This window comes from Falco naumanni, unplaced genomic scaffold (assembly GCF_017639655.2).
Source record: "Falco naumanni isolate bFalNau1 unplaced genomic scaffold, bFalNau1.pat scaffold_46_arrow_pat_ctg1, whole genome shotgun sequence".
In the NCBI taxonomy this organism is placed as follows: Eukaryota; Metazoa; Chordata; class Aves; order Falconiformes; family Falconidae; genus Falco; species Falco naumanni.
The window spans coordinates 172,302-193,119 of record NW_024427526.1 but is presented as its reverse complement, the minus strand read 5'-3'; the positions used below and the strand labels follow the sequence as shown (position 1 = coordinate 193,119).

Sequence of the window (20,818 nt, the reverse complement as noted above, 5' to 3'; positions counted from 1 at the left end):
TACTCCTGATTGATGGCAGATCCACATTCCGGGTGCGGACGGGATCGCCAGTTACGGGTCTTGTCAACAGCAACGGTTTTTGCGCAAACAGCACTATCCCAGCTTGCTGGGGTGGCATTACCGATACATACGCCCAGGCCCCTGACTTGGTTCAAGGTGATTCCTTTCCATGGTGTGTCCCACCTACACTGGGTTGGACTGCTGTCTGATGAATAGTCAAAGGAAGCATCGAGGGCAATGCCCTCGTAGAAGGGAGGGTACACGTCATAACATAACCAACAAGAATGCATGAGATCCGGGTTTGACTGATTCAGCGACCGGAAGGTGGCATCTAACACGCTAAAAAATGGTTTGCCGGGCAAATGGTGAGAGTTCATGTTTGGTTGGCTTGAGGGAACTATTTGCTTGGTTGGTAAGGGATCAGTTGGGACGGGGGTGGAAGTCGGCAAGCTTTCTTTTCTTTGCTGGTTATCGCTTTTGATCACGACGTTGGGGCCAATCGCTGTACCGCTTTCTACTTCCTGTTTTTTAATAAAAAACAGTCCCCCCCTATCTGTGCCGGGTAGCCAGTATCTATTTCCCCAAGTTTTACCGATGGTCCATCCCAGGTCGTTTTCATTGGTTACGTTTAAGAAGATGTATTGGCAGTCACATATTTTATTGAACCCCTTGCAGCGGCACACTGGCCCTCCCATCCCGTCTACTGTCCAAGGGGTACAGCCTGTTGGCCCCCAACTGCTCTTAAGAAACGGGTCTGATTTCGCTACCTTCCAGCCAGACGCGATGGTTTCACAGCCCCAGTGAGAACAGTAATACTGATAAGGGACGTTACAATAAGATTTGCCGGGGTTAGAGCTGGGACACATATAATACATTACAGTATTCAAACAGGGGGTTGAGAGGATTAGGTCACAGAGATGTACTTGGAAGCTGGGGGGCCCCGGGGTGACAATCTTTCGTAGTATCTTCTGGTCCTCCCATCTCGCCAGTACCCATTCCCACGGCTGATGTTCATACAAGCCGCTAGACGGCGTTATGAACCCCAAAATTGAAATCACACAAAAACATTGCAGCCCCCCCCGCCGCGGGGGCTGTTTCGCCGTTGTCTGGACTCCGCCGGTGCAGAGCCCTCAGATGCGGACAGGCTGCTTGCCGACTCGTCATCTTCTCTTGTCACCAGGGTATATGGGTTACGGGGGTGTCCGATGATCCGGTCCTGCAGACAAAACCTCACGGTTTTCATTAGTTTTATTCTGAAGGTCTGGCTTGATAGACTTAAGTGGACACCATTTGATTCTGTTGTCTTTTCTGACCGCAGCATACCCTCGCCCTGTCAGAACTAATTTCCACCCTTGTTCCCACCCTCCTAGCTCATTTCTGATCATGACCGACGGGCCTTCTTCTAGCGCTCGAGTGGCCCAGTGCTTCTGGGCAGGGCTATTCACCTCGTCTCCCCTGGGGAACTGGTTTAGTGCTAACAGGGCAGTCCGTAGTAAGCGTGCCTGGTCCCCTGAGGGAATGGCGTTGGTAAAACCTTCTGGTTTTGCTAATACCTCTAATTTAGATTTCAGAGTTTGATTTGCCATATCATATTGGTACTCTAGTGGGGTTGACTCCACTAGACCACAATGGTGCTTTTTGACAGTGGGGACATGTAGCTACTATATGTTTCGCGTCAGTGGCCAAAACCCCACATCTCTTTGCTAGCGCTTTAGCTCCGATGTGGAGGGACTCATGTCATTGGCGGGCATCTCTTAGTGTCCACAAGCCTTTTGCAGCGGCATCTGCTTTGTCGTTGCCGATTTGGAAGAACCCTTTGATTGGGTTATGGCTGTTGACGTGGATAACCGATATAGTGCCCTTTCGGGAAAAAAGCGCTTCTTCTAGCATCAGAGCTGTTGTGGATGTTGACACGCCGGGCCCTGACATGGCTAAGCAAAGCTTGGCCACAAACATTGAATCAGTTACTATGTTGAGATGTATGTCGGGAACAGTCCGCACGCCAGCACTACGGCTGTAGCTTCCAGCTGTTGGACTGAGATCGCACGATCGGTCATTTTGACGCAGTGCCATTCTCCTCCCGATTGCCATACTGCTGCCGCGGTTGAGGTCGCTGAGGATGCGTCTGTGAAGACCGTTGGTCCCTGTTGGGGCCGGTCCATGATCTTCTGTGGGAGGTCGACGTCGACAATAGCTAGCATTTGAGTCCGGGGGGCGGTTGTGGCATACCGGACTTCTCCCCCAAATCCGACGAGGGCTATAGCTAGATATTCTGACATTGCCACTGATTGTGTTGGGAGCTGTTTGCGAAAGGGCAGGTATATTCTGGCAGGTTTGGTTCCCAGATGTCTTAGGGCGAGTTTTCTGCCTTTCATGATGAGGTTACCGAGGCACTCGACTCCTGGAGAGAAGGCACGTGACGTTTTTCCCAGGACTATCCATTGTATTGGCTGAGCTTTTTCAGGGGGGCCTTGGGCCAGCGCTCCTACTCCCCCCCCCTTCCGTGAAGTGCACATACAGATCAAGTGGTATAGTCGGGTTCCACCCGGCGAGCGTGTTTGATGACACCTGTTGTTCGATAAAGTCGAGAGAGCTTATTGCTTCTGTCGTCAGAGTTTTTTGTTCCCATGCGTTTTTCCCTTTCAATGATGCCATAAGGCAAAGGCCTTTTATCACAGATTGGTTCTGAACTAAAAGGTGTGTGCACATGTAGATATGCACATTTGTGTTATTTTCCTTAATTGGCTACAAAATAATATAATTAGGTTGGGGACTAGATCTTGGGAATTTGTCTGTTCTACTGTTTGTTAAGGAACGTGCATAACACACAGCACCCATGTAGGCTTGGCTTGTGGCATAGTTGTCAAATTTAGCATAGACATTCAGACAGATAAGCAACGTACTCTTCTTGTGTGTATCACCTACAAGCCATTATGGCTTAGTGTGTAAATCTGTATGTAACTATTGAAAAATCCACTTATGAATGTATATAGCTTAGAACTAATTTTTTCCCTTTGTTAATTCTTTGATATCAATGAGGTATTCTTCAGAAAATGTATGGACTGGTTGGTTGCATAAGGGCAGTTGTTGTTTGGACAGAAAATTGTTAATGGTCAGGGATTTTCCACTAAAATATTTGCAAATATTCCTAGTCAAACATCAGTTTGGTTTCTTTTTGGGTTTTGAGCTTGCATTAGTCCATGTTCAGAACTTTAAAATTGCCTTTGGCTTTTTTAAACTTTTTATATCACTGGAACAGAAAGAGCATCTAAATTAAAGCTTCAAGCTAACTTTATTTTTCAAGTATTTCTTGAATTATACTTCTGAACGGAGATTTTAAAATTGATTTTATATTTGATGACTGTTGAAACTTACTTAAAGTGTTCTTTGTTTGTAGTTAACCAATGAGGGATTGCCTAGTATGTAATGTGTAGTTTAAAGAACCAATCTGTTTAAAGCGCGCGGCCTCTGATAACGTATATAAACTTGTGATTGTATACAATAAATCGACATTTGCTTGCATCAAGCAGCGTCCCGTCTCTCATCGCGGCAATTTGGTGACCCCGACATGATGGGTCTATGAGCCACCAGGCTGAGCAGCAGGTCACGAGTCAACGTTGAATGAGCTGGCGAAAGGAAGCAGGAATTGAAAAAAAATGTCCCTCTGGAATTTAGAGGTGAGTTGTGGGAAACATGGGCAATCAGGGGTCTTCCCCCGAAAGAGATTATCTGAGCTTATGAAAGCTCTCCTTAATAAGCACAAAAAGAATATTCCTGGGCATGATCTCAAGGCAATCCTTAGATGGGTACAGGTAAAATTACCCACTGTGACTGCATCTAATATTTTTACACAAGAGCTTTGGGATGATGTAAGGGTAAAACGATGGGATGCGGCTACATCTGGGGATGCCAAAGCGCAGTGCATGCTCCCATGGTGGAAAAGCACAGGAAAAAAGTCACAGAGAAAAAGCCGGGGGGGGAAGGAAACTCTCCTACAGTAACTCCGTTACCGCTGCAGAACCTGAAACCCCCCAACCCCTTGAAGGTTTTTGCCACAGGTTACCCGCCACAGGAAGACCCCTTTGATCCGGGGCCGGTGGACCCTGAAAAAGAGCCAGATTTATACCCCCCTGACCCACACAATGAATGGGCTAGCATAAGACGCCAAGCCTTGAAAGAAGGAGACCTGGGCATTGCTAAAACAACAGTGGCCCCTGTGCTTTTTCAGGGTCGGGGGCCACAGTGGGAGGCCTTGTCTTTTCCGGTAATTAAGAACTGCATCACACTGTTACCGAGCATGGGCTTTCCTCTCCTTATTCTGCAAGTCTGTTGACTCCTCATGATTGTAAGTCTCTAGTGCAGCTGTTATTAGCTCCGACTCAATACGCGCTATGGGACTCACATTGGAGGGGGGGGCTTCAGGCACTCCTCCTCACCTATGTGGGTCACGGCAATGCCGCTATGGCCGTGCTGACCATACAACACCTTACTGGTACAGGTCGGCACTCTGACCCGGCAGCCCAAGCTCCGGACATCCATCAGGAGGCTCTCGAAGCAGTCCGTGAGGAAGCAAAAAAGGCTCTTCTTAAAATCCCTGACTCACAAAAGCCGCAGAAAGCTTTTATAAGTGTTACTCAAGGACCCCGTGAGTCCTATATGGAATTTATTGACAGACTAAAAAATGCTTTAGCGCGTCAGGTGGATAACACGGAAGCGCGGGGAATATTGTTATTGAAATTGGCTGTGGAAAATGCTAATGCAGATTGCAAAAAACTGTCGCAATCTCTCCCTCATCCAAACCCCACACTGACTGACATGATAGAAGCCTGCAATAGAATCAGCACTGTGGATCACAAATTTGAGGTTATGGATGCTGCCTTTGCAGCTGTATGTGGTCTGTCAGTAATTTGTTACGGCTGTGGCAAACCAGGTCACTTAAGAAAGGATTGCCTGGCTATGAATAAAGGAGCTAAACACCAAACCCCTGGGTACTGCCCTGTATGCCGAAAAGGGCATCATCATGCTAATCAATGTCATTCTAAGAATGATTTCCAAGGTCAACCAAAACAGGGAAACCGATCGCAGAGCGCGGGGCAGCGACGCGTGCAGATACAAGTGCCGCAGCCGACATTCCAACCCCAACGGAGAGAAGCAACAGCACCTCGAGTCTTCGTCCAGCAGCAACCGGTAGCACCGGATTGGACCTAGCAACCTCCCACACAGTAATGTCACTCGATCCCTCGGTTCACTTATTGTCCACAGATTTCTCGGGACCCGTTTTTAGGCGGGGCTATTGAAATGCGCGATACCCTAAAATTGGCATGGAAAGTCGATACCCCTATTTGGGTAGATCAATGGCCCCTACCACTGGAAAAGCTTTGTGCCCTCCAGAAACTAGTTATGGAACAGCTAACAAAAGGGCATATTTTGCCTTCCACTGTCCGTGGAGCTCACCTCTTTTTGTTATAAAGAAACAAACTGGCAAGTGGCGCTTGCTCCACGAACTCAGAAAAAGTTAATGATGCTATGGAAGACATGGGAGCCCTCCAACCAGGACTCCCGTCCCCCACTATGATTCCTCGACATTGGCATTTGACCGTTATTGATCTCAAAGACTGTTTTTTTAATATCCCACTCCACCCAGATGATGATCCTAAATTTGCCTTTTCAGTCCCTAGCATCAACATGCAAACCCCGTTGCTAAGATACCAGTGGGCTGTGCTGCCACAAGGAATGAAGAACAGTGCCACAATCTGCCAGTGGTGTACCATCATATGGACGACATCCCAGTGGCCGCACAACATCACGAGGTCACGGAGGAAGCTGTAGCCCTTGTCGCAGCTGCTGTTAATTCAGTAGGCCTCTGTATTGTGCCAGAAAAAATTCAAAAAATACCCCCATGGAAGTACTTAGGATGGCATATAAGGACTCAAACTATAGTTCCCCAGCCTTTACAGATACAGACAGACATAAAAAACTTGCATGACGTACAGAAATTGCTGGGAACAATTAATTGGGTCTGGCTGGGGTTGGGAATTTCTAATGAAGACCTGAGTCCTTTATTTGAACTGCTTAAAGGGAATACCGACTTGTGTTCCCCCCGCAGTCTTGGTCTTGAAGCCATTGACTCTTTGCTAAAGGTTGCTACTGCAATCACTCACAGACAAGTACATCGCTGGGCTCCTGAATCACCTTTTCATTTGATTATTTTGAATCCCACTCGACAGCCTCATGCATTAATATTTCAATGGGATTCTCAGACATCAGACCCTCTGTTGCTTATCGAATGGGGTTTTTTTTTATCAAATCAACCTACAAAAACTATTTCAACACAGCATGAGATGTTTGCTTTACTGGTAATTAAAGCCAGACAAGGCTTGTTAACACTATCAGGAGTAGATTTCGCTCGTATCTGTTTACCTGTGACAAGCACGTATTTACAATGGCTTTATCAGCAGTCAGACGCCTTTGTTATGGCATTGGCGGACTATAGAGGTCAACTCACATCCCACCCACCTTCGCATAAGCTGCTTAATATTGACTTTCACTTAATATCCAAGCCAAAAAGGAGCAATCAGCCATTACAAGCTTGTACTGTGTTTACAGACGGGTCTGGAAAATCGCACAAATCAGTCATTTTATGGTGGGATGACCAGCGTGGCTGATGGGGCTCGGACATAGAAACTGTTTCTGGTTCTCCTCAGATAGTGGAACTGGCTGCAGTTGTTCGAGTTTTTCGAAGGTGGTCCACACCGCTTAATCTTGTTACGGATTCAGCTTATGTTGCAGGGATTGTAGAACAAGCTGAAGCATCTGTACTACGTGATGTCTCACATTCTGAACTGTTTGCCTTATCACAAGAGCTTGTCTTTCTCTTAGACTCTCGCCCTCACCCCTATTTTGTTATGCATGTCAGGGCACATACCTCTTTACCTGGCTTTATTGCAGAAGGGAATCGACGAGCTGATATGCTCACATTACCAGTACGAGTCCTACCAGATCGCCTAGCACAGGCTAAACTAAGCCATTCTTTCTTTCACCAGAATGCTGGAGGTCTCAAACGGCAGTTTGGGCTCACCTCCCAACAAGCGTCCAGTATCATCGCCGTCTGTCCTGACTGTCAAAGGCATTCTTTTGGTCCATAGCAGGAGGGGTTAATCCTAGAGGACTACAGAGCTTACAACTATGGCAAATGGACGTTACACATTATCCAGAGTTTGGTAAATTAACTATGCCCATTCCTCTATTGACACCTTTTCAGGTGCTCTCTTTTCTTCTTGTCACACAGGAGAGAAAGCTCGTGATGTCCGCAAGCATTTGATGCATGCTATTGCCACCTTGGGCATACCCTCCCAAATAAAAACGGACAACAGTCCCGCATATATCTCAGCTGCAACAAAGGGCTTTCTTGACTCATGGGGCATAACTCACATTACCGGTACTCCTCATTCCCCCACAGGCCAATCTTTGATTGAACGCTCTCATCAGTCTTTGAAACGCTTACTACAACAACAAAAAGGGGGGATGGGGACTGCAACCCCTGAGGAACGACTAAAGAAAGCTCTGTGTGTTTTCAGTTTTTTGAATTGTTCTTTAATAGATAATAATCCTCCGATAGTTGGGCATTTTAATGCGAATGCTTCACTTGAGGCATGAATTAAACCTCCGGTGTTGGTCCGTGATCCAGAAACAGGTAAGATTATGGGACCATATCCTCTTGTGACATGGGGAAGAGGTTATGCTTGTGTTTCCACAGAAAAATGCCCCGGGTGGATTCTGGCGAAGAACATACGACCCTTCCGTGAATCCCTACCACAATCAATGGGTGAGGACTCCGATCATCCTCCGGATCATCCCCTGGATCATCACCTCGATCAACAAGCTTCTGAACCTTCTGGGATCACGAATAACTGAAGAAGCAGTATAAACTGAACGCTGTGGACTGAAAATGACTAAATGAATCAACGTAGAGAAGTATCAGTCACGGGAATTTCATGTACTGTATGTGGGCACTGTAAGCCTTGGGTCTTATGTGTGTGCTCTAACTGTAAAAAGGAATGGTGGTGTAGAGTAGTATTAGCCAAACGATGGTGTGAAGGCTGTCTTGTTAATGGAATTAATACTGTTAAAATTCTGCTTACTTCAGGTCACGAGTCAGCAGAAGAACAAAGATATTGGGAATATTCCCGGGACTGGACCCTATCTGTATATAAACAAGCAGAAAGAGTCCTGGTCTGTGGTTTTGAGTGCAGTAAGACTAACCTGGTGCCTGCTGTTTGGACTGTTCTTAAACAGGACTGGGAGCAGACTAAAGAAAAATGTGAAAAACGATTTGCATGGAAGCTAAGGGCAGGCCAGAAACAATTTTTGAAATAGTGCTTATCTTCATGGTGACAGTAGGGATTGTGCAAGGCTACCCATTTCTTCCTGCACTTCCTAAGGTTAATGTATGGGTTACATTGGCAAATGTGACCAGACAAGACACTTGGTGTCTTGCCACTGCTTCACCTAATAACCCCTTTTCCACATGCCTCGTGGGCCTACCGCTAGATGAGTGGCCGGTACCTACAAATTTAAAAGCAATTTTTCCAAACCGGTCACAAAATCTGACAGAGAATTGGGACATATGGGTCCCCTGTCTCCCACAGGCTACCCTAGAACCACAAGAGATTGAGCTTCTTGGATCAGTGAAAATGGGTATTTGTGTGAAGTTGAACTATACAGGGAAAAATCAGTCCAAAGCATGGCATGTCTCTCCTGCCCATCCCGTTTTTAAGAATGCTAGTGTTTGGTGTAATTACACGGCAACAAACTTGTCCAAGTCTAGCAATGCCCCCTTGTCATTACCATCGGGAGTATTTTTTATTTGTGGGGACAGAGCGTGGCCCATCATCCCTTCTCATAACAGGAGGTCCACGTAGCCTCGGCCGCCTTTCTGTCCTGACTCCTAATACATCTCTGATTTTACAGCACCGTCTCTCTCATAGGGCAAAGTGTAGCATTCATGCATATGCACCCGATTGTGAAGACCACGTGGAGTTTTGGTCTTTTAGTCAACGCTTTGCTGCCTCCCTTTTTATACCTGGAGCGGCCGCTGGAAAAGCATTAGCAACTTTAGATAAGCTTGGCTGCTGGCTTGCTCAACCAGGGAATGCTACTAGCAATGTATTGTCTGGTCTTTTATTAGATGTAGACAGGGTTCGCCATGCTTCATTGCAAAATAGGGCCACTATAGATTTTTTGCTTTTAGCGCAAGGACACGGCTGTGAGGATTTTGATGGCATGTGCTGCATGAATCTCTCTGACCACTCGGAATCGGTTCATGCCAGCATTTCAACAACTTAAAGCTGGAGTCTTTAAACTTTCACAAGACAACAGCTGGGATTGGTTGGATAAACTTTTTGGAGGATGGGGACTGTCGGGATGGTTAAGAAGTTTAGTGAAGACGATTGTTTATGCCTTAGCCGTTTGTGTCTTCTTGTTACTCTTTTTACCCTGTTTGTTGCAGTGTCTACAAAAGTGGATAACACAGTCTGTGAAGAAAGTTCTTTTTGTGCAACAGGAAGGGGGAGATGTGGGACAGGGCCTGAGAGGCAAGTCTCCAAGTACGGTCCAGCTGATAAGCGGGGATGTGCTGGAGCTTGTGGGCCATCAACCTTGGGAGGACGGCCATAAAACCTTGGCAGGATGGCTACAAACCTCGGGAGGACAAGGCATGTGAATAGGTAACAACTGACAGGAGGAGTCAGGCTGAGTAAAGATAAGGGAATGAGGAACAGATGGCCCAAAAGAGAAGTAACAACTTTGTGCTGATTGATGACTGTTGAAACTTACTTAAAGCGTTCTTTGTTTGTAGTTAACCAATGAGGGATTGCCTAGTATGTAATGTGTAGTTTAAAGAACCAATCTGTTTAAAGCGCGCGGCCTCTGATAACGTATATAAACTTGTGATTGTATACAATAAATCGACATTTGCTTGCATCAAGCAGCGTCCCGTCTCTCATCGCGGCAGTTGGAGCCCTGCCCCTGTTTCCCTGCAGGCTGTAGGCACCATCTCGCTGCCCTGCCTTGCTCTCACCCCAACATTGCCATGGGCTGGCTGATCCAGGCTCCCTCTGGCTGAGCTCTTGCACCGCAGCAGGACCCCTGGAGTGACAGTTCTTCCTCCCCATAGTCACTCTCCACCATCAGAGCTTTCCTTTGTCACATTTTTTCCTCTCTTGAGATTTTTCCCACTGCCCAGCAAAGCTTTACCATCTCAGAAACTACGCTTCAAGCAGGGAACCCAACCTGTTAGGGGTTTTTTTGTGGTCTTTCCCCTCAAAAAAGTGAAGTCACCTCCACACGGTCTTCCAAACTACATGGCTGCTGCTGGCCTTTCAGCTTTTTCCAGAGACATGACCAAGCCCTGTGCCTGCTGCTGTCCTGTCATGTCCACAGGCAAAATGGACATGACAAGCCCTATCCCAGCCCTTCTCCTGGATGGGGCCTGTGGGGTCCCTTGGCAGAGGGACTGTCCCAGCCACGTTCCTGATGCTGGCCTGTCACCTCCAGAGGCAGAACTGACCTCACAGGCCCCTCACAGCCAGGCACGTCCTCCTGCATGAGGAGTTCCTGAGACCCAGGTGCCCTCCTAATACCAGACCCCTCCATCACCCTCCTTTTGTCCAGGGATGTGACCACCGAAAAACAAGTTTGTTTTTCTCAGATTTATCAAATACCTTTCCCGCAATCCATTTGAGTGGAGAAACATTCTTCAGATGAGCTCCTCTATTTGTGTTGACACATTCTATAGATGCTCTTATATCTCTATGGTTTGTTTTTTGGTTGGACTGACCTTTAACTGCGCAGCTGAGGCAGGGTCAGCTAGAGCAGCCTGCTCAGTAACTGGTCTAGGTAGGCTTCCAATACCATAGAAGCACAGAAACAGAATCATTGAGGTTGGAAAGGACCTTAAAGATCATCACATCCAACCGTAACCTGAGTATCAGTAAATCATCACTGAACCATGTCCCTAAGCACTGCAACTGTGTATTTCTGAAACACCTCCAGGGCTGGAGATTCCCCCAGCTCCCTGGGCAGCCTGTTCCAATGCTTGACCACCCTTGCAGTGAAGATGTTTTTCCTCATATCCAATCTGAACCTCTCCCGGTGTAACTTGAGGCTCTTGCCTCTTGTCCTGTCACTTGTTATCTGGCAGAAGAGACCTACCCCCACTCATCTACAACCTCCTTTCAGGTACTTCTAGAGAGCATAAAGGTCTCCCTGAAGCCTCGCCTGCTCTAGACTGAACAAGCCAAGTCCTCTCAGACCCTCTTCATCCAAGCAAGGCTCCAGACCCTTCACCAGCCTTGTTGCCCTTCTCTGGATACACTCCAGCACCTCAACGTTTCTCTTGAACTGAATGGCCCAAACCACAAACGCTTGGTTTGAGGTGTGGCCTCAGCAGTGCCGAGTACAGGGGGTCCATCACTGCCCTGGTCCTGCTGGCCACACTGTTTCTCATACCAGACACGATGCTATTGGCCTTCTTGGTCATCTGCACACAACTGCTGGCTCATGCTCAATCATCTGTCAATCCTCACCCTCAGGGTACTTCCCCAGCAGGCACCCTTCCAGCCACTCTGCCCCAAGCCTGTAGAGTTATGTGGGGGTGTGGTGAGCCATGTGCAGAACTGGCACTTCTCCTGGATGAACTTCATACAACTGGACTCAGCTGAACACTCCAACCTGTGCAGACCCCTCTGCAGAGCCTTCCTGCCCTCAAGGAGATCAGCACTTCCACCCCACTTGATGTTGTATGCAAACTCACTGAGGGTGCACTCAATCCAGACCACTGATAAAGTTCTGAAGCAGGACTGGCCTCAACACTGAGCCCATGGATCACCAGTACTTATGGGTCGTCACGTGGGTGTCACTCCATTTACTACCCCTCTTGGGGCTTGGCTGTCCAGCCAGCTTTAACCCAGCGTGGAGAACACCCACCGAAGCCATGAGCAGCCAGGTTCTCCAGGAGAATGCAGTGGGAGATGTTGTCCAAGGCTTTTTTAAGGTCCAGGTAGAGAACACCCCCAGGCTTTCCCTCATCCGCTAGGCAGGCCACCTTGTCACAAAATGAGATCAGATTCATCAAGCAGGACCTGCCTTTCATAGATCTGTGCTAGCTCGTCCTGACCTCCTGGTTGTCCTATGCTTGCTGTTGGCTGTTGTTCAGGATGATCAGCTCCACAACCTTCCTGGCACTAAGATCAGGTTGACAGTCCTAGGATCCTCTTTTCTACGTTTCTTGTAGGTGGGCACCACTCTGACTAACCCCCAGGCTTCTGGTGCCTCCCCAGTATAGCCAGGAGTCTTGATAGTCACCCCTGGGGTAATGCATTTAGAGAAACAGACCAACGGTTTTCACAGTGTTCCTGGATCACGGCATGTCCGTAGCCAAGGACACTTTCCAAAGCACTTTGTCCTCCCTGGACATGAGGTTCACCTGCACCACATGTCCTCTGGGGCTGCAGAGGCAACACAGACAGACATGTCCTCTCCTGCCAGCACTGCACAGTCCAGCCCTTTGTCCCTCTGGTCTTGAGGACAGCTGGGTTTCCTCTCCTTAGGGACATCTCATTTCACCGTTACAGTGCCACCTGCCAACCACCCCAGTATGCTCTGCAGCAAAATTTAGCATGCATTGGACTTTGGGTACTTGGTACCCGCTATTTTTGTTACATGTTTGATCTTGGCCCTGGTGCCACAGCTGAGGTCCAACGCGTCCCTTCTCTGCCATAAAGAACCTAAATCAGGGAGAGCAAGGGGCCAAACTCTTACTTAACCAGCCTGAGGAAGCCTTAGGATCAATGACCTCACATCTTACTGGGGACTTTTCTGACCCCGTGGGTTTACATGGCAAGGGTTTGGGAGCGGTCATGGGGTTTGTAGGGCTGACAAAGGTGAGAAGAGGTCAAGAGTTGGCCCCATGGCCAAGAAAGCCACATTCAGCTGGCTCTGAAATGGACCTGCTACCTCCCTGAGCTCATAAGTAATTCTAGCTGTGAATTCTCTCTGTGAAAAACCAATGCAAGAAAGGCCATAAGACAGTGTGCAGCATTTGTAAGAGAAAGGCGTGAGAAACAAGGCACAGGAACAGCCCTACAAACACCAAGTGAGTGAAGAAGGAGGGGGGGGCAGTGAGGGAGAGGCTTGCTGGGCTCATGGAAGCCAATGGTCAACCCACTGACCCCGACGTTCACAGGTCAGCACAGTGACAATGTTCCTTTAGGTGTCTGTAGGTTCTTTACATCAGCATTTTAGCATTGCTGCCAGATGGGCCAACAGCTGTGATGCTCAGCTGGATCTGAAACCCTGTGTCACCCCTGTCCACCTTGGCTCCAGCAGCAAAGGAATGATGGAGTCTCATCTCCCAGGGGCAGTGAGGCAGGAGAGCAGCGGAGTGCAGGTGCCGGGCCTCAGGGTGGCAGGCTGTGGCCAATGCTGGGAACTTTCACTGGGCAGTATCACTCAAGGGAGAAGAATTCAGTGCAAGTGGTCACAAGGAGGCCATGAGGCCCCAGGGCCAGAGGACAACTCGCCTTCTCATAGGCCTTGGTGGCAGAGACAATGGCCGTACGCAAGGGGACAACCCTTGGGTTCTCTTGGTGACTTCCAGCCTTGCCCGTGCCCTTTGCCTTCCATCTCACGCTGTCCTACGCTGTCCCACGGCTGCTGCTTTTCCCCGGCAGGCTGCAGGCACCCATCTGGCTTCCCCACCTTGCTCTCACCCTGCCCTTGCCACACATGCACCGATGTCTGCCCACCCTCACACGCTGTTCCTGCAAACACACACACATGGACTGATCTCACACTCCTTCTGGACGACGTCTCCCACCACAGCACAAGCCCTTGAGTGACATTTCCTCCTCCTGACCTCCAGTCTCCACTTTCCCAGCTGCACTGGGTGGCAGTGCTTCTCCCTCCTGCTCTTCCCTACCTCCAAGGAAAGCTCCACCACCTGGGAAACCACCCTTCAGGCGGGCATCCCGACCCGTCACCCTCCTGGTGGCCTTTCCCCTGACCATGCCACGGCCTCACCGCGCTCTTCCAAGGCTGCGAGCCTTTCAGCTTCTCGCATAGACACGAGCAAGCGGTGTGCCTGCTGCTGTGCTGCCATGTTCTCAGGCAGCAGCGACGTGACAAGCAAGAAAGAAGCCCCTCGGTGGAGTGAGCCCAGGTCCTTAGGCAGAGGGGATCTCACAGCCCATGTGCCACCCAGGGGCCTTCTGCTGGCCTGCCCGAGACACGGGCAGATGGAGCTTAACAGCACGTGTCCCAGCCGTGAGTCAGGGGCTGCCCTACGCGCTGTTTCAGGCAGAGGTGACCTCACCGCCCCTTTCCCAGGCACATTGCTGCTGTTGGGCTGTCCCCTCCGCAGGCAGAACTGGCCTCACTGCCCCCGTCACAGCCATTGGCTTCCTGCTGGAATGTGAGTCCCTGAGACACAACTGACCACGAGATACCGTCCTCAGCCGTCACCCTCCCCGTGGCCCAGCACCCAGCAGATAAAGGGAAGCTTCTCTCAGCCAATTTATCTCATGGATTTCCTACCTACCGTTTGGGTGGAAGAACAGTCCTCAGGGGAACTGCTCTGTTTCTACTGGACACTGTTTTGTCTCTGCTTCTGCGCCTCTGTTTTCCCTTCTTCCCCCTGCTATCCCATCCCAACTGAGCTCTCCAGGGAAGTGAGTCAATGAGTCCTAGAATATCTCAGGTTGGGAGAGGCCCCTGTAAATCCCCTTGTCCAGCTGTCCTGATCAAGGCAGGGTGAACTGGATGGCATCTCTCAAGGGCTCTGCCCACTTTGGCATCATCCACAGAAGGGTCTGAAAAGCCACTTTGTCAGCTTGTACTGGGAGACAATCAAGACATTCAACACAGTTGGCCCAACTGCTTGCACTGGAAGATGTCACTAGTCAGTGGCCACCAGGAGGACTTGACCACTGGTGACATTTGGTCTTGAGCCCCTGTGGCGTATGATGCACCGACTCTGGGAGCGGATTGAAGGCACGAAGACACTTGAAGACACCACAAAGGCACTTTATTAAAATCAAGCAAGCCTTTTATACCTTTGCAGGGGGCTGACGTGTCAGCCTGTAACTGTGCTCAGCAACTTTCCACTCTGGGCTCTTTTTTTATTACAGACACAGCAGCTCAGCAACTCCCTTTATCTACAAGGCCACAAGCTCTGCAGACCACTCCCTATCTTCAAGGTTCTCCTCTTGCTCCCATGGCTTCCTTCCAACAAGCATAACTGTGTCTCTCTCCCAAGGTCGGGTTTCGCTCCCTGACGCCGTTGAGCTAGCTCGAGACATAGCCACAAGCCGCCAGCCAACTTCCCACCCACAGTGTCCTCCATTTCTTCACTCCAGAAGTCACCCATCTGCCTATACAGAAAGTGCAGGAGAAAAAGTCAAACCCCTTGCAAAGGTGCAGGTACAAACCATCCCCTTCTTGCCTCAATACGTATGGGTGCAGCAATCCCTTTGATGTCCCACAACTACCTGGAACTGGCTGCAGGAGTATTTCCACCGTCATTTCCCCAGACACTACGGTGAGGATGACCAGCCTGTATTTCTCCCAATTGTCCTTCTTGCTTTTCCTGAACAAAGGCTGGATGTCTGCCTTTTGCCAGGACCCCAGAACCTCCCTGATTGCTCGGACACATTTGAGGGCACCATCCAGAAAGGGTGCCGTGATCAGACAGAGGCACTTGCAATGACCCTGCCCAAGGCGGGTGAGATGAATCTCCCTGGGACAGTGGCCTTTGTTCCTGCAGTCACACACAGGAACGGCGGTGCCCTGGGAGGTGTCCCCACCTCAGCTGGCCTCATGCACTGCTGGCGTGGTTGAACCCCAGCCTCACGCACACAGGGGGGCTCAGAGGCACGAGCCCGTCCCTGGCACGTGCGGAGGCAGAGCACTGCAGCGGGCACAGTGACTGCCTGGCCTCCTGCTGCCCCTGCCAGAGGCTGGCAGCACCTCAGCCCGGGGGTGTCGCGCCCTGCTCGGCACCTCGCGGAGATGGCCCTCGTCATGAGCAATGGGCACGGGGACCTCGGTTCAAGGAAGCACGTTGCAGTGCTGCATTCAGGTGGTCTCCACAAATCCAGAACATTTGATGGAGGCCAGCACCGTCACAGAGTGCCCGTTGCCTGCCCCTGCCTGCGCTCACAGGACTGCCACGCAGCACGGCGGTGACCAAGCTGCCAGAGCACTCAGGCCTTACACCAAGGCAGGGGGTCAGAAGGGGAGTGTGGAAGTGGAAGGAGGACAGCACTGGAGAGCCAAGGGGTGGTGTTCCCTGGTACTGCTGCCATGCCAGGAACCTTTTCCCCTCCGTCTGTGGATACAGGAACTGTCCCTGCAGCTCCAGAAAGGCCTTGGAAGAAAGAGTCCCAGGAAAAACATAGTGGTTTAACGGCCCTTTGGCTTTGTTAGATGAAGAGAGAGCAGGGCACCTTCAGAAAAGAAAATCACAGAAGGAATTAGAATGGGGACGACACCTTTATCAGAAATGAAATACCATGAGCAACTACAACAAATTCAGAAGACAGTCTGGGTCTGTGATGAATTACATTATAAATGCTATTCATAAATTTATTCCTTCAGAAAAACATCCAGCTATCAGTTTGCACATTGCACCCTTGAGCTCCTGGTTCCTCATGCTGTAGATGAGGGGGTTCAGTGCTGGAGGCACCACCGAGTACAGGACTGACACCACCAGGTCCAGGGATGGGGAGGAGATGGAGGGGGGCTTCAGGTAGGCAAATGTGCCAGTGCTGACAAAGAGGGAGACCACGGCCAGGTGAGGGAGGCACGTGGAAAAGGCTTTGTGCCGTCCCTGCTCAGAGGGGATCCTCAGCACAGCCCTGAAGATCTGCACGTAGGACAGCACAATGAAAACAAAACAGCCAAATAATAAAGAGGCAGCAGCCACAAGTAGCCCCACTTCCCTGAGGTAGGTGTGTGAGCAGGAGAGCTTGAGGATCTGTGGGATTTCACAGAAGACCTGTCCCAGGGCATTGCCTTGGCAGAGCGGCAGTGACAGTGTATTGGCCGTGTGCAGCGCAGCACAGAGAAACCCACTGGCCCAGGCAGCTGCTGCCATGTGGACACAAGCTCTGCTGCCCAGCAGGGTCCCGTAGTGCAGGGGCTGGCAGATGGCCACAAAGCGGTCATAGGCCATGACGGTGAGGAGAGAACACTCTGCTGAAAGGAAAAAGACAATCAGGAAGAGCTGTGCAGCACATCCTGAGTAGGAGATGTCCCTGGTGTCCCAGAGGGAGTTGGCCATGGCTTTGGGGACAATAGTGGAGATGGAGCCCAGGTCGAGGAGGGAGAGGTTGAGGAGGAAGAAGTACATGGGGGTGTGCAGGTGGTGGTCGCACACTACGGTGGTGATGATGAGGCCGTTGGCCATGAGGGCAGCCAGGTAGATGCCCAGGGAGAGCCAGAAGTGCAAGAGCTGCAGCTCCCGCGTGTCTGCCAATGCCAGGAGGAGGAACTGGGTGATGGAGCTGCTGTTGGACATCTGCTGCCTCTGGGCATATGGACCTGTCACAGGAGAAAAAGACAGTGATAATTTAGGGGAGACTTCTGCAAGCAAAATCAAAGCCATTTCCCACAGACCATCCCCCCGTCACACACAGACATCCCTCTCTTTTCTCGGAGACCTTCCTGCAGCTGTGTGGCTGCAGCCCTGCTTGGTGCTGGCCGTGTGGGCGATGAAGAGCAGGGCATCTGCCCACGGGCTCTTGACCAGCCAGCCCCACTCTGCAGCAGTGGGTGGGGGCAGGGACCAGTCCTGGTGTTTAACTTTGTCCTGTGAAACCAGTGCCAACGCAGAAGGGCTGGTCAGCGTCTGCAGCGCCAGTGCTAAGGAACGGGAAGGGTGAAGGCATTTTAAGGGAGTTTTAGTTTTTTTCACAGCTCCCCCCATCTCTCCTGTTGCGTATTCTCGGATGTCAGAAACTCAGAGCATTTTTGCTGCCCTCAGGTGGAACAGAGTGAGGTCTGTGAGGCAAGAGGATTGCCTGTGGGTGAGTGCCCAGTGAGGGGAGGTGGTCTGTCCTGCTGGTTCCCGGTTTCTGTGGGCTTGCACCTTCCTGAGATGAATGGTGGCCACACTCCCATGTTACCCTGAAATACCACAAGGCACTGCTGAGAACAGACTGACCCACCACAGACCAGTAAAGGTTGTAGGCTTTCATCAGAACTCAGCATCCCACCCACAGCAAAGGATACACAGCTCATTTCACCCACCCCAACAGCGTTTTCTCCATCACAGAAACTCTACGCCTCTACGTGGGGCTTTCAGATCACTAATGGGTGCGAGGGGACAGGTTTCCATTCTGGAGGGCAACTCACTGCTTGGAAGGGAACTTCAAGGAGGTAGCCAAGTGCCCTAACAAGAGCATCAGGTTCAGGGAGAACCAGCCCATTGCCCAGCCCCACACAGGGCATTGCCCACAGCCCCACAGCTGAGAGGAAAGCTGGGACACCTGTTCCCATGGACACACCTGCAGGAGAGGACCCACAAGGTCAGAGTGTGACTCTGCAGCTGAAACACCCATCCCCAGAGAGCCTGACAGCAAGAGCAAGAGAATAAAACTAACCCCAAAAGGCAGAGAAAGAAGTAAAATTGCACTGACGGTCTAGGTAAGAGTGTCCAGGGCGAGCGTGCCAGGCACTGAGGGCAGCGCTGCCCTTGCCCAGCTCTGCTCGCCACCTCCCACACACCAACATTGCCGGGCAGCTGCTCTCAGCCCCTGTGCTCTGCAGAGGGGCCGGGGCACGTGGCTGCAGAGCTGCACCGCGGCTCTGCTGGAGCTCTGGCTGCAGAGGGGGTGGCTCACACCTCGGGACCCCCAGCCCTGAGGGCAGAGGCTTTGCTGGGGGGAGAGCAGCCAGGGGGATGCCTCAGAGAAAGGGGTCTGCACTGCACATGGTCAGAGAGAGCTTTCTGATTCTGCTTTCAACAACAATTCTGTCTGAAGTTTCCTATCAGTCCTTGCAATATCCTGGATGTCAGGAGATTTTCCTTGTGGGAGGTATCTCCCTGTGCCAGGTCTTTCCCTGTCAGTGCTCACAGACCACATCTCTGCCTCTGTGCACTGGCCCCGCACAAACGTGCCTCTCTGCAGGGCACTGGCTGGGCGCAGGGTCCTGTCCGCAGGGGGAAAAGGGCAGCTCAGAACGACCCTGATGGCTCCAGCAAAGGTGCTGCTGCTGCTGTTCATAGGCGGAGGAGTGGCTGAGGGCACTTCAGGAGGCTCCTGGCAGACCTCCTCATCACTCAGAGTTACAGCTGGCAGTCTCAGGGACATCTTCCAACTCGAGATCTCCATTAACATTTCTGCCTTCCCTCTCCTGCCCCCAACAACAGAAAGCTGAAAACACAGATTGAGGAGAGCCCTGGATTTATCATAGCAATCCCTGCGCTGACCTTCGATACGAAAAGTCTCATCCAGACACATTCTGAGGGTAACCTATCCTTGTAAGCAGCGCTCAGCCATGCAGCACACTCTCAACAGCAGAGAGATCCTTCCCTCTTGGGGCTCAGTCCATACGCCCCCAGAGCTGTGGGGAGCCCCCCGGCAGGCTGAGAGCTGCCCCTGGCAGGCGGCAGAGCCCCTGCCCCAGCACACAGCCCCCGCGGCTGCAGGGACCCTGCTGGCAAGGACAGCCCTGGGCACCCCTGCCTGCACAGCCACCTTCACAGCCCTGCAGCCGGCCCTGGCACAAGGCAGCCCACATGCCCTGGCCCTCCCACGCTGCAGCAGGGAAGCCCTGCTCTGCAGCACACTGGCCTCCTCCACAGCAAAAGGCTCCCACACGGTCCCACAGGCTGGGGGGGCCCCAGCTGCTGCAGACCCGGCTAGCAACTGCAGAGGCATTGCCCTGCAGCCACACACTTACCCGCTCAAGGGCTCTGCAGATTTCTCCAGCAGGGAGCTCTCAGCAGCCTCCCACCAAGGTCTGCTTTTGAGCTCTCCCTGCCTCCCTCCTCTGCCCCTCTGGGCTCCCTCCAGCTGTCCCTGGGGCTGCAGGGGAACCTGCTGGGCAGCAGGATGAGGCAATCCCTCATGGGCCTTGCCTCACCTGGGGGGACACACTTATTTCCAGCACTGGCAATTCCCTTACTAGGAAAAGTTTTCTGCATGACTATCAACTTTTGTTAACCCTTCAGTAGCCAGCACAGAAGGAAGACTGCAGCAAAGGATCCAAGTACTCCTAACGAAGCGTGTGTGTATGTGTGTGTCTGGTGGTTCTGCAGGCAGGGGAGGGGAGGATGTCCTCAGTGCTTCAGTAAGCCCTGCAGAGCCCATTGCAGCACTTCATTGCACAGTCCGAGGGCTCAAGACTCAGCTCTCCTTTGCCCAGGCCACGTCTCTGCTCTGAAGCAAAGCCTTTGCACCCACAGGCTCGGGGACACTTGGTACCAGGTTGCCTTATGGCCAGGCAGAGCTGGGCTGGTGCCACAGCTGGGGGGCTTCAGCCCAGATGTGCAGCAGTGCCCTCAGCCAGGGGCCCACACAGAGGCAGCTGGAGCCCGTCCTGTTGCAGACAGAGCTGTGACACTGAGGGAACCAAGTGCCAGGGCAGGTGGCAGAGCTCAGCACAGCTCCTCGGCAAGGACAGCAGCCTCCAACAGGTCCAACATTGAAAATGGAGTTTATGCTTGTGGGGCAATTCCAGGGCACCCGAAGGAGCGTTCCCTCCTTCTGCACAGGCCACAGCCTGCCAGTGTGTGACCTGGGGCCTGCACTCTGCT

At 51.3% G+C, this 20,818-nt stretch overlaps 1 protein-coding gene across 1 annotated transcript; it reads right to left on the bottom strand.

The window, feature by feature from the left end:
- Positions 1–1,737: 1,737 nt before the first annotated feature.
- LOC121082236 (olfactory receptor 14C36-like) lies at positions 1,738–17,575 on the bottom strand. The gene is made up of 5 exons (XM_040581590.1): positions 16,680–17,575; positions 11,731–11,757; positions 4,403–4,594; positions 4,011–4,103; positions 1,738–2,194 (listed from the first exon to the last, which is right to left on the bottom strand). Exons 1-5 carry the CDS (start codon positions 17,573–17,575, stop codon positions 1,738–1,740), a joined length of 1,665 nt encoding a protein of 554 aa, XP_040437524.1.
- Between the last annotated feature and the right edge of the window lie 3,243 nt (positions 17,576–20,818).